We start from the raw sequence: 13,478 nt of genomic DNA, 5'->3' as shown, positions 1-13,478 counted from the left end.
TGTCATATTTGGAAATATGACCTAAGAACGAGTGCAACGTCTTCAAACAACCGTGTGATGCTGTAACGGAAGATGGAACTAGTGAATACCATGGGTAGTCCATCTAGTTTTAATATGGCTTGTTATATCTCGTTGTTATGCAAGACATCAAGCGTAGTATTTCGATCCTTTCAAACCATCGCAACCTATACAAACACGTAAAATAATATTGAAATATTAAAGAATTTGCTAGAGCATGCATATATACATAGGAATCGATATGACTAAACTTTCTCGGCTGAATCTAGGTGAAGCTTTGTCTCCCTTCGTACAGTGAACTCGGTACGTTGACCGTCAACCGATTATCTGAAATGCGGAATGGCCTTTCTCAAATAACTATTTGTGATTTGAAATGCGATAAACTTTAGAATTCCTGTCTGTTCGCATTCCATTAATAGACCCACAACATTTGGAATGATTCACAACTTAAAGGGATTCAAAAGACTGGAAGGTAATTCTAAAAAAAAAAATCAATGTCAAAGGAACGGAATAACGGGATATTTCTTGAAAAAAATGTGATTTATCTCATTCCAAGTAACTTGTGTAGAACAGTTTAATCATTTTGAAACCATAGATAGCATAGTTAAAGGCAGAGTATTACCAAACATTTCCTGGCAATAAGATAGTGGCTATTACGATTTCCAGTCCGGTAGAAAGGATCTTTCAGAGTGGAAATGCAATTTTTCTTTCTATTCTGCCAGAAAATCAAATGATAATGCTTTTTTTTCACTCGAATTTTGGGATTTCCGTGGTTTATTTAGACATATTATGGGATGTCCGCGGGTTTTCACGTTGTTTTAATTTACGCGCCCCATATCCTCCGCGTAGAAACCGACTCAAGTGTGTTACAATATTGATGTAGGATAATATTTACTATTGAAAACTTGCTAACAGTTTAGCATTCGGTTTCGGTGAATCAGTCAATCTCGTACGTGCATCGCAATTCGCAGGCTTTCTCCCATAGCACTACATTTCAACTGGAACTTGGCCTGCTTTTCAACTTAGTAATCTATTACATTTCTTTAGTTATAAATTAAAAGCTTTGCATGAGTATGTGACAAAGTCAATGGATACACTATGCCCAGAGTGTCGAGAATGTTTCCCACTCGAAAACATCCTTGATCGGATCAAAAATCTGTCTCGCAATCTCTGGATTCTGCGCCTTTGTTTGCAAGGCTAACTGGAAACTTCAAGCCAGCATAGACGTCAAATTAATGCAACTTCCAAGGCCTTTAGCTGGTGCAGTTTGTTTCTGCTAACTTACACGCGCGTTTGCTCTCGAAAGCTTCTTGCTTACGTCTATTGATGCCAGTAGAGGGGCTCGAAATCTTCTTCGCTGCTGCAGTGGATGCGTTCTGTAAAACTTCGGCTCGTTTTTGCTGATTCCTAGGTGTCTACCGGAGTAAACGCATAGTCCGACGCAACTCACGTGAAGCAATAATAATTATAACTACTTTACTGCGTCTGCTCTGACTTACTCCATAGGATGACCACCAAACGCCTTTGACAGCCCAGCTTCTACGATACCCAAATAGGTAACCAATAAGCACTCCAATTCGCCAAACCGGGCATATAGTGCTACTTCAATTGGTTTTTATCTTCCTTTTCAAATGATGGTCTAAAAATTATATACATCACCAGGGTTCATAATGCTCACTCAACCTCAGGAGCACAGGATAAACAACGAAAGCAGCGATTCACCCTGGGCTTGAAAAAGGCTTGCTTTGGTCTCATCGCACAGAAAAGTCGAAAACCTGTACATTACATACAGCAACGTAGTTCAACGTCACCTTTGCGTACAACCTGAACGGGCTGCACCTTTGAGTTCTTAAATTATTGAGAGTTCTCCACAGAAATCCTCCAGGAATTCGTCTAAAATTTCTCCAATAATTCTTCCAGTAATTTCTTCGGGATTTCTTCCAAGAATTTCTCCTGGAATTTCACCAGAAATTTCTCCGAAAATTCCAGTGTGAATTTCTAAAAAGAATTCCTCAGGAAATTCCACTAAGAATTCCCTCTGGAGTTTCTCCTCAAAGAATTACTCCGAGAATTGTTCCAAAAATTGCCTTGGGAATTTTCCAGAAATTACTCCGGGACATCCTCCAGGAAAAATATTCCAGGATATTTTTCAATTTCCTTCAAATTCCTTCGGAATTTCCTCCGAAAGTTTCTTAAGAAATTTTTCCAGGAATCCCTTAAAATATCCCTCCAGGAATTCCTTCAAGAATTTATCCGGAAACATGTTCAGGAATTCCTCCTGTAATTCCTTCGAGAAATCCTCAAGTAATTTCTTCCGGAATTCTTCCGGTACTTTCTTCGAAGATTTCTCCGGTAACTCCTCCAGGAATTATTCAGGAAATTTGTCTAAGATTTCCTCCGGAAATTCTTCCGGGATTATTTCCGAAAAGTTCCCCAGGAATATCCGGAGGAATTGACTGAGAAATTCCCAGATAAAATGTTTCCGTTTGATAATAAATGGATATTTCCGGAGAGTTCTGCGTACCTCTGAAAGTGAGCGTCTTTGAAAAGGAATATTTCATCAATCGAGAAGTGGAAAAGTTTCCGATAGTAGCCGAATTCAATCCTGGTCACGACACCGTTATCCGAGGGAATGGTTATGAATGATCACTCCCAGTGCAACATAATTAACACCAGAACCATCTTAATAAATGGGAAGAAATCCATTCGTAAAAGATCCTAACTACATAATGCAGCATCACCATCACCACCAGCATGCAGTGCACCTTTGAATTGTGCCACCTGCCACCCAAGCTCGTCCATGGCTTATCACATTTCCTGATTATTATGAGTGGCCACCCAGGGCCTTCTTCCTCATCCGTCTCTGAATAACGAATAATTGATGTTGCCCATTCTCATGAATCTGAGTGGCCACTGGAGGTCCTCCGGAAGATCCGGAACCTCCTTTAACGTGGTAAATGCATAATACTCATCATAGAGGAGCGCAATTTTGTTCAAATCTTTTCATTATCATACTATGAGTAACAAATGATTGTCTTAACCCCTTCTTATTGACTTGTTACGCTCCGGAAGATCAAAATTCTCTATCGTCATGGACAATTCACAAAAAATATGATGGCCCTATTTTTTTGAGCTTGAGCTTGATTGACTGCTCGAAGTTGCTACTCCATTATGACCAGATCAGCTGTTCTTGCACAGGGAACCAACAGATGTTTGCTTGGGACTAGCACACATCTTCAATGTACAAGTACTGGTGATCTCATTTGTTAGGTCATACTGGCGCCTGCCACGTCAGAATGCAAGTCAATGTAAGGATGGGGGAGGAAATGATGATGCAATCACTCGCCCACTACAAGCCGAATATACCTCTGCACTTGCCACGAGTTCATGCGGAATTTGTTGGAATTTTTGGATTAGGTTCGAGAGGCAGAGGTCCGTCTTGGTTAACGAGCTGCCAATGTGATAGATAGGAGGAGGTAACTGATGGAATTTCTAATTGGATGTAGAAAACGAGCTCTATAGTTCATTTCCAATTCTAGCAGATTACTGTTAGAATACTCAAGTTGAAGGTATAGGAATAGTAATGGAAACGGTATGGAAGTCCATTTCCAGTTCTAGCGATTGCTAGAACATGAGAAATAAAGAGAAAGATACAAAGTAGGAGAATGGAACGGACCTGGGATTGAACCCACGACCTCCTGCGTATGAGGCAGAAGCAGTATAGCCATATGACTACCAAGCCCGCTACACAAAAAATATGATGGCCCTTTTTTTTTATTCCAAAAATTTAATTATTAACCTTCTGGGACTCGCACCGTTATAAAAATTACATAGATGGTCAAAACAGATTTTTTTTATATAGATTTTTACCTGTGTGCTCGTGCTCCACCAACAGTCACAGAAATAATATTATAGTTGTTAAATACTTCTTCTTCTTCTTATTGGCATTACATCCCCACACTGGGACAGAGCCGCCTCGCAGCTTAGTGTTCATTAAGCACTTCCACAGTTAACTGTGAGGTTTCTAAGCCAAGTTACCATTTTTGCATTCGTATATCATGAGGCTAACATGATGATACTTTTATGCCCAGGGAAGTCGAGACAATTTCCAATCCGAAAATTGTTGTGTAGCAGTTGACGTCGTTACTCTGATATAGAATCTCGGCCCGGCCAGGTATGAGAATAGCGCTTTATGGCTCATTCAATTAAAAAAAATGGGAACCCTACCCAGCGGCAATTACAGAGCGTTAATCACAGGAAACCTGTTTTTATTCTTTATTATAGTGATTTTTTGCTGTTTATCACTTATTACGGAACCCGTGAGGCGTTACAAAATGGCGAAATGGGTACCGATTCGGAACTGATTGCCAAATGTTTCAAATAATATCGGAGAGTGAGCTATCCAGGCACAAACGCCTAATCGTGAACCCTATACGAATTTTCGTCTATCTATTTTATAACATTTATAACATTCAATGATTTGTTCAAAACAGGATTTCACAACCGTGACAACATTGATATAGTGCTCAGTCAGAGTAGCTACGCAGTATTTTTTGGCGTATCTCTACGGAGCCAAGGGCAACGTCAGTGCCTTTCCCATTTATGACGCGATTTACGCGCCTGTGTGGACGATCAGAGTGATCACTACGATAACCAATAATTTGCAACAAAGAAGATCCATTCACCGTAAAAATGCGAGTTATTCGTGTTCACGGGTTTCTCGCAGCAAGCAAAAGCTTCAAAAAAGTGCGGTGCTACCTACCGCTTTGGCCGTCTCACTGCGCCCTTGCTGCACATAGAGCTAACTAAACCCAACTCAGAACCATAATTCCTTATTGGAACTAGGCTGGTACTCAAGGTGATGCAATCACTGTACATAGTAATGATACGTCAACTTGACATAGCTACATCAAATAGGACATATATCACAATAGATCTAACAAATGGTCGCAGTGATTAAAATACCCAACAAGCAAAAAAAGCCTAACTGAAGGATTTGTATGAATCGAACCTTGCGAATCTTAAGTGCGATCGTAACAGCCATCAACCACCGATTAGTCTCTGTAGCGTAATCGACGTGGACAAATTTTACAAATGTTCCGGGAATAACCATTGAACTAAATATGGACAATTCATAAGGGCCTTTCTAAAAAAATCTTCCAAAGTTAGAGGGTGCAAGGAGGTACAAGATTTTTTGACAGTGCATATACTGCCTCCGGATAATAAGTACTATAGAGTGCAATAAAATATCATAAAAAAACGACATTTTTTGAAATTTTGAACAAAACTCTATCGACGCCCGCGATGGATATTCTCAAAAGCGGACTGGGTCACGTACCAATGTGATACCGGGAAAAATTTAAGATGAAACCCACCCAAAGACATTTCGGAACTAACAAAACAACTCCTTCAGGCGGCCAAGGAATGCATTCCCCGCTCCAGCAGCACACCCGTACGCAAAGCACTCTGTTGGTGGTCGAGCGAAACAAAAGCAGCAGTAAAAACTCGGCGAAAGGCCCTCCGCAGACTTAAACGGCTACCTCTGAATCATGCATCAAGGGAAGAAGCTCTCAAAGACTATCGAGAAAAACACCTAAGCTGCTGAAAAATCGTCCGTGATGCGAAGAAAACCAGTTGGGAAAACTTTCTGGACTACATGAACTCCATCTATAGTATTAAGTTATTCAATAAGACCATAAAGGTCAGTTGGGTGTAAACAAATAAACAAATAAACAAATTCAAAACAAACCTTAGCCGAACTCTGGAAAAGGATCAACTCTTTCAATGGAACTAGGAAATACACTTCAATAACACTTTCGATACAAGACTCCCAGATCAATGCCCCAGTAGTCGTTGCCGACAAGCTTGGAGATTTCGCAAAAATTGCTTCCATATCCGATTACGGGGACGAGTTCTAACGCTGGGTAGACACCTTTGCGTGGTGTGTTACGGTGTAAGATCTACCGCGGTCACATTGTCAGCTACAGGCAAATCCTGACCTAACGAATACCTTCCCCAATATCCAACTCCGTGGTACTTATGAGGGTGTCGCTGAGTCGGGGGCCTCTCGTTGAGTAAGTACTACATCAAATCAACACTTCCTTCCCCTCCCAAGTTACGGTGAAGATTGGCGTGGCCAGGAGTAGTAATCCTCATGCTTTTGTGATTTTTATCCTAGACTAGTCGACCCGGCAGACGTTGTCCTGCGTAGTAGGCGAAAATGCCCATGCGAAATTTCCATACGAATCCTAATATTAGTTTTTCACGATTTGTACAACCTTACACGTAATTTTTGCATGCGGAAATATCATATAAACCCGTCGGAAACGGTAACGAACATATCTGCTGAAGAAATGAAGAAAATCCATCCAGCCGTTTTCGAGTTATGCGGATACGAACACGGACCATTTCATTTTTATATATATAGATTGGAATCAAGGACCACACCCACCTTGATTTCTGATAGGAATCTGAATAAGGATTTCAAAAGAAAAACATGAGTATCACTAGTGTCCAATCTACAAAGTACACCGTAACTATGCTATGCTATGCTATATCCGATTACGGGGACGAGTTCATCAGGGAACAGCCCTCGGAGAACTTGTTTTTGCCAGAAGCATGGAACTAATCAAGCCGGGAACTGTCATACGCATTGGCATGCTGCAATGGAAACTCTGCCGGTCCTGATGAAGTTGGTTACCCTCTTCTGAAGAACCTTTCTCCCACCGGAAAAATCGTCCTTCTAGACTGCTACAATAAACTCTGGGTAGATGGCAGTTTCCCGAAAGAATGGATGGAAAGTATTATTGTCCCCATTTCTAAATCATCCCCGTCCCCGCAAGACCCGTCAAAGTTCCGTCCCATTTCCTTCACAAGCTGCAGCAAAGTTTTCGAAAGAATGGTAAACAGACGGCTCAGAGTTCGTGGAGTCCAATAAAGACAGCAGACGGCATGCATTCAGACGGGCATGGTACCTCGACCTACTTCGCAGCTCTCAATGAAGTCCTCGCGGAAGTGAAAGAAGAAGGCCTTCATGCTGAACTTATCTCGCTCGACTTCTCAAAAGCATTCAATTGGACATGGACCCCTTTTGTGCTGGAACAACTAGCAGACTTGGGAGTTGATCAAAATATAAGCCCAAGCCGCTGTCAGTGCCGTGGCCAAATGAGCCACCAAAAATGGATACCAGCTCTCAGCCAAGAAGAGCGTCCGCTGCCATTGCTGCACATCAAGACACCGGAAAAATGGCCCAGCTATTGGTGTTAATGGACTGCCCAAAGCACGCTTATAACCCTCGGCCACCTCATTGATCGTCCAAACTCTTTCGGGCCGCGGTTATCCAGTACCGAATAAATTTCGTAAAGACTGTCTCCAAAAAGAACCGGGCGAATAATAGGCGAATCCGCTTTCAGGTAGCCAAGGCTATTGTGGACAGCTGCGAGGCGGCTCTGTCCCAGTGTGGGGACGTAATATAAATAATAAGTATAAGATAATAAGTAATAAGAAGAAGAAGAAGCGCTCGGGATACTGCGAAAGAGCAGCACGGGGTATAGCGAGCAGCGGAGAGAATGAAAGCAAATCTGGCTTCACGACCATGACGAGAAATTTGAGAAAACGTGATGTATGATGAACGGGACGGATATAAATATCTTCAGCAACAAAAAAATGTTAATGCGTTAAATACAATACACGCACTCACCCGGGACAAGACGAGAGAGTAAATAACTTTTTTCTTTCAAATCATGCACTTGCTCGGAATAAGATGGGAGAGTAAATGGCACCTTCTTGTAAAGCGTGCTTGCCCAGAATAATGCGAGGGAGTGAATGCCTTCTTCTTTTAAAGCACGCATCTGCCCGGAAAAAGGAGGGAGAATGAATGACACCTTCTTTGAAAGCACGCGCGTTCCTGGAATTATGCGAAAGAATGAATTTCTCCTTCTTTTAAAGCACGCATCTGCCCGGATAAAGGTGGGAGAGTAAATGATACGTAAAACACGTACTTGCCCAGAATAAAGAGGCCCGCACATAGGATACGTTTGCGTTACGGTTGGCACATTTCCCATGGCAAAACTGTCAGCCGCAACGCAAACGAATCATATGTGCGGGCCTCTTAATACGAAACAGTGAGCGCCTCCTTCTTTTAAAGCACGCATTTGCCCGAACTAATGCGAAAGAGTAAATGACACCTTATTTTAAAGCATCTGCTTGTTCTGAATAATGCAAAAGAGTTCCTTCCTTTAAAGCACGCATCTGCCCGGATTAAAGTGGGGGGAGTAAAAGACACCTTCTTTTAAAGCACGTACTTGCCCGGAATAATGCGAAACAGTGAATGCCTCCTTTTTTTCAAGCATACATTTGCCCGGAATAAGGGGGAAGATTAAATAATTTCTTTTAAAGCACGCATTTGGCTGGAATGAGGCGAAAAAGTAAGTGTTCCTGCTTTTAAACAACGCGGTAGCCCGGAATAAGACGGATGAGTAAATGACCCATACTTTAATTATTTTAAATATGTTATTTTTGACTGATTTGTTCATTAAGCACTTCCACAGTTATTAACTGCGAGGTTTCCATTTTCCAGGCCAAGTTATCATTTTTTGCATTCGTATATCATGAGGCTAACACGATGATACTTCTAAGCCCAGGGAAGTCGAGACAATTTCCAATCCGAAAATTGCCTAGACCGGCACCGGGAATAGAACTCAGCCACCCTCAGTATGGTCTTGCCTGGTAGCCGCGCGTCTTACCAAATGGCTAAGGAGTACATGTTATTTCTTTAATTGTTGACAAATTCGAGGTAATGGTCACTCGGGGTAATTATAATTCGGGATAGTGACTATTCGGGGTAACGGGTTATTCGGGGCAATAGCCTTTCGGGGTAGGGGAAACTGAGGTAATATGCACCCCCGGGGCAAAACGACCTTTTGGCATTTTTAAGTACATTTTAGGCAGTTTTTCGAGAGTATTTACTACAGCGCATGTAGTTCGGATCTCGAACTACCAATCCAGTAGTAAACATTCTTGAAAATATTCTTGGAACACCGCTAAAAATGTCAAAAGGTCGTTTTGCCCCGGGGGTGCATATTACCCCAGTTAACCCTACTGGCGTTCGGGTTAGTGACATTCGGGTTAGCGACATTCGGGGCAGTGTCATAAAATCACAACGACAGAGCGAACAACTCTTTGAGGCCACCACGCAACCGAAAATCCCACCCGTTGCCAAGATACACTGGAACGGGCCCAAATCATGACTTTCTGCCGAAATTCACATCGACAGTCACATCAAAGACAACTTTTTCTGCTGGTAATAATTCATCCGCTCTTCGCAAATCCGTTGCTGAATTACTCGGAACGACATATGATTACCATCATCGTTACCATGGGTAACGAATATCCTGGAACTGCTCGAAGATGTTGATCAAGATCGCAAGAGCACAATTTCTTTTGACGCATTTTTATTCAAGTGTCCCCAAGCGGCAACTCCTTCTCCGAATCGTCAAGGTTATTCGACTCTAACGGATATTTTTTCACCGACAATAATCGAAGCAAAATCTGTTACCCGCAAACGTTGTGGTTCAACAATGCTTTTCCGTCGGCATTTCTACAAGAATGGCCTGAACTGCGCGACAACCTACCTACATATGTTGCTGTATAGGCGAATTCCACGTTGGCTGCCAAACTACAACGGTCGAACTCAGTTACATGACTCTTCCGATGCCGATGTAGCGTATGCAGCAGTTGTAGTTCATGCAAGATCAGTCGACAATAATGACAACGTGCATGTTTAAATGTTTGCCCTGTGTCTGACGCAGGAAGACTATCAACTGAGTTACGATATCCAAGAAAACATGGAGGACCATTAAAGAAATTACCATTTAGTATGAGTGTTTAGCATATCCCACTTGTCATAACGAAATCATATACCGTGGACCCCCGATAATTTGAACGGTACCTCATTCAAATTAACGGGGTTCATTTTTAATTTGAACATCTGGTTACTCTATTTGCATCAGAAAAACTGGTTTCTGGCCGCTCTCTTTGCTGGTTTGTTTTGATTCTGCGTTCCGTTTCACGATGTTTCATTTTTCTCTCTCGACACGTGCTAAATGACGTTTGAACCATTTTTAATTTGAACGATGTTCAAACCAACGGGGTTCAAATTAAAAAGTGTTAAGATTAAAAGCGGTCATATTACCGGGGGTCCACGGTACCAACAGCTTGCCTTTAAAGTAGAACTTGGGTGGATACCCTACTACAAATATGTTCCTGACATGGTTCTGAGAAATAATATCGTAAAACTGTACTGAGATCGCGAGAGCATAGCGCATGTCCTCATTCGTGCAAATCGGCCCAACATTGTGGTCCATGACAAGCGGATGAAGCGGATATCTCTTATCGACATTACTGTACCGTCGAAACAACATTTTAACAACATTATGGCGAATAAGTTAAAACAGTTATGGTGTTTGGGGAATGTTCGTACAGTTCCGTTGTCTTAGTTATCTTAGCAACCGAAATCACCCCGAAAACTTTTTTGAGATCTGTTGTAACTCTCTCAAAACCTTTCTTGGATGCAACAAGGAGTAATTTTTGGAACTTACAGTGTCGTAAATAGTTTCCTGAATCACTACTACTAATACATCCATCCGGCGCAAACGCCCTTTGGCATTCATATTGTCCGGGGTAGGTAAAAATTTCCAGCATTTGTGCAAAGTAAGTGCTCTACCTATAATGTCTAATTTGATTTTCCACTGTTTTTTTCATAGAAAACTTTTAATTTCTCATTGAAATTTTGACTGAAAAAAAATTCTGATATGTTTATGAAAATTGCAACGAAACTAAACAACCCAATTTAGAAGACTTTTGAAAATTACTTACATTTTAGCAAATTCATTTAAAAAAATCCTTCTGGAAAGTGTTGATACTGCTTAGTCAAAAGTTGACATGTTCTGTTGAACAAGCAGAATTTTTTTTAAATATTTGATTTCAATATTATTTCCAGTAGAAATTTTCCCATTTCATAATTTCAATTGCAGTTATTTTGCAAATTGAGAAAGAAAACAATCACCAATCCCAAATACACAAGTCACCTAGCCGATTGTCATCATCAGTCTAGCAACAACCATTGATAACATCAACTGTGCGTGTTCAAACTCAAAATTTGCTATTGGGTGCTATTTGTTGAAACGATAGTGGGAAGTATTTAATTATCCTTAATTTTTCTTGACCAGCATCCCGATAGCAAACTGCGAGTGCTCATGTGTGTTTCGTGTTGATGGGTGGGTGGGTTATCGGTGAAAAATGTATGTGGAAGGAGGGTGAGTAATGAGAATAATTAATTGAAAAAAAAACGAGGTTATTGAAAATAAGTGAAAAAAGAAATTAAAATAGGTGTATTTCATTGAGTAAAATGGATATGTAGAACACATGCATAATACATGTTAATTTGAATTAAATTAATTTATAGAATGTCGCATTGAGCAATGCATATATGATGAACAAGCAATAAATTGAGGAACAATCGGAATGTTATTCAACTCTATGACACCACTATCCAAGAAACAAAAAATAATGCACTTCGAAGAGCATATTTTAACATGCCATCTTCGTTATTTCGCTCTAATTCGAAAAAAGTGAGAGACCCTCTAGATCTTCTGAAAAGCTAAAAATTTCTTGGATTGTGGTATAGTCAAAAACAGTTGAGGAAAAATATAATAGAGATAATTTGAAAACTAAAAGGATGACTGAAACTGAAAAAAAAACAAACATAAGTAAGTGAATTAGGTTTTTTTTTTGAGAAGGAAAATGAATAGAACAAATGAAAATAGGAATAAAACACACGTTTTACAACCACACAGTTTGTTTCAAGATTCGTATTGTTGCTTCACTCGTTGCGTTCTGTTAACATACCGATTTGCTGACCATAGAATGTTGTATACCTTGTGGTGGTGGCGCTGTGTTGACGACAGATGGTACGGGAAGCGACGTCGGCGGTGGTGCTAAACTCGGTGGCCCGTGCGATCCAGCACTTTGCGGTGCCTCGAGCGGTGTTGTACTATGTGCCTGCTGTAATCCACCTGAATAATAGCGGCCATTCATACCAGCTATAAGTTTTTGTTATCTTCGTTTTAATATATTTGGTTTGCTAGTTCACCTTGTTCCCATGAAATCGATGAAAGCGATCTCGTGTAAGATACTCGGTTCAGTTTGCATTTGATGGGAACATTGAGAACTACACCGAATGCAGCTCGGTTGCGTACTAACCTTCTGAGTATCCTCCGGCACCGCCGCCCGTCGACGATCGTAGGAAGTATTCCTTGTTGACGCAGTTCCGGAGGCAGTCCGGAATGTTTCCGATGATTGCCCGCCGGATTTCGCTGGCCGCCATCTCGCGCAGTTCGGTCGTGGCCGCCTCGCTGTAGAAGGCGGCATGGGGCGTACACAGCAGGTTAGGGGCATCCTTCATGGCACCCTATGGTTGGTTTTTCAGCGGAAACGAAACAAAACCGGAATAGATGGCTTAGTTGTGCTTAACATTTCTCCAAGCAACGTACAATGACTACAATTATCTACACAGAGGAAGCGAAACTCAACCATTTTCTAATAGAGATGTAAATTTGACTTCTGATTGAGAAGCGCTCACTACAATATATTAGTTATGTTAGTTGCTTACTATCCTACATCGATATGATTTTATGAAACCTACTTCAAAATGTTCAAAACATGAAAATGATTCTCTGGATCAGTCTTTGGTGGAAATTTTATAAACCAATAATCTATGAATATTTCTTCGATCATTCAACAAGCTTTTTAGGAATCAAACACAAACTTTGGAAAACAATAAAACGTTCTGTTCTTGCGCTGGTTCCATAATTTTATCTTTGAGGCTTGAGATTTTATTCACTCTACTACGGTATAGGGTGCTCCGAATTCGAAAAGAAAGGATTACTTATGTCCATTGGTTCGTTAATTGATATAATTGCCGATGCATGTGATGATCGGAAAAATTAAAAACCATTTTTGAAGCCACACCAAAAATTGATCCTTATCTATCTACGAATATATGGAAATGTGTTAGATGTGTTACACTGTTCAATGGTTAGGTTCGGGTTGTCACTGAGCACAAGAGTCCTGATCTCTTGAATCTCTATCGTAGATTGCGTTCTATTGCCAAAGCAATATGACAAACACATGGTATGAAAGCACGACATGGAATGAATATGATGGCAGTGAGATGAAACAAGTTGGCCAATAGCATCATTTTTTGTGTAACTCAGTTTCAATGTTCTCAATGTATTGCTTCAAATATTATATCAGGAGTTGTTTTCAAAAAGGTTAAATTAAACAACTTGTAGGGCAACTATGTATTTATATGATATATCGTTTATATGATCTCTGAATGAATTGACCGCAGGACGAAAAAGTGCGATACGCGAGGAGAGTATAGTAGGAAACACTTTTTT

General features: G+C 40.8%; 1 protein-coding gene across 17 annotated transcripts in view; it reads right to left on the bottom strand.

Moving 5' to 3' along the window:
* The window catches only part of LOC134223676 (C-terminal-binding protein), a 307,370-nt gene that overhangs the window by 13,600 nt on the left and 280,292 nt on the right, over positions 1-13,478 (bottom strand). For 7 of the 17 annotated variants that reach the window (XM_062702867.1, XM_062702863.1, XM_062702910.1 and 4 more), the window contains 2 exons: positions 12,280-12,487; positions 11,926-12,119 (listed from right to left, as the gene is read on the bottom strand). In XM_062702867.1, the coding sequence (XP_062558851.1) occupies positions 11,926-12,119; positions 12,280-12,487 (402 nt within the window). The remainder of the gene's footprint in view (positions 1-11,925; positions 12,120-12,279; positions 12,488-13,478) is intronic. The other 10 variants (XR_009982692.1, XR_009982698.1, XR_009982691.1 and 7 more) reach the window with 3 other exon arrangements.

Source organism: Armigeres subalbatus, chromosome 1 (genome assembly GCF_024139115.2).
Source record: "Armigeres subalbatus isolate Guangzhou_Male chromosome 1, GZ_Asu_2, whole genome shotgun sequence".
NCBI classification, from domain to species: Eukaryota; Metazoa; Arthropoda; class Insecta; order Diptera; family Culicidae; genus Armigeres; species Armigeres subalbatus.
Note: the sequence above shows the minus strand (reverse complement) of the source record. Positions and strands in the feature narration are given on the sequence as shown.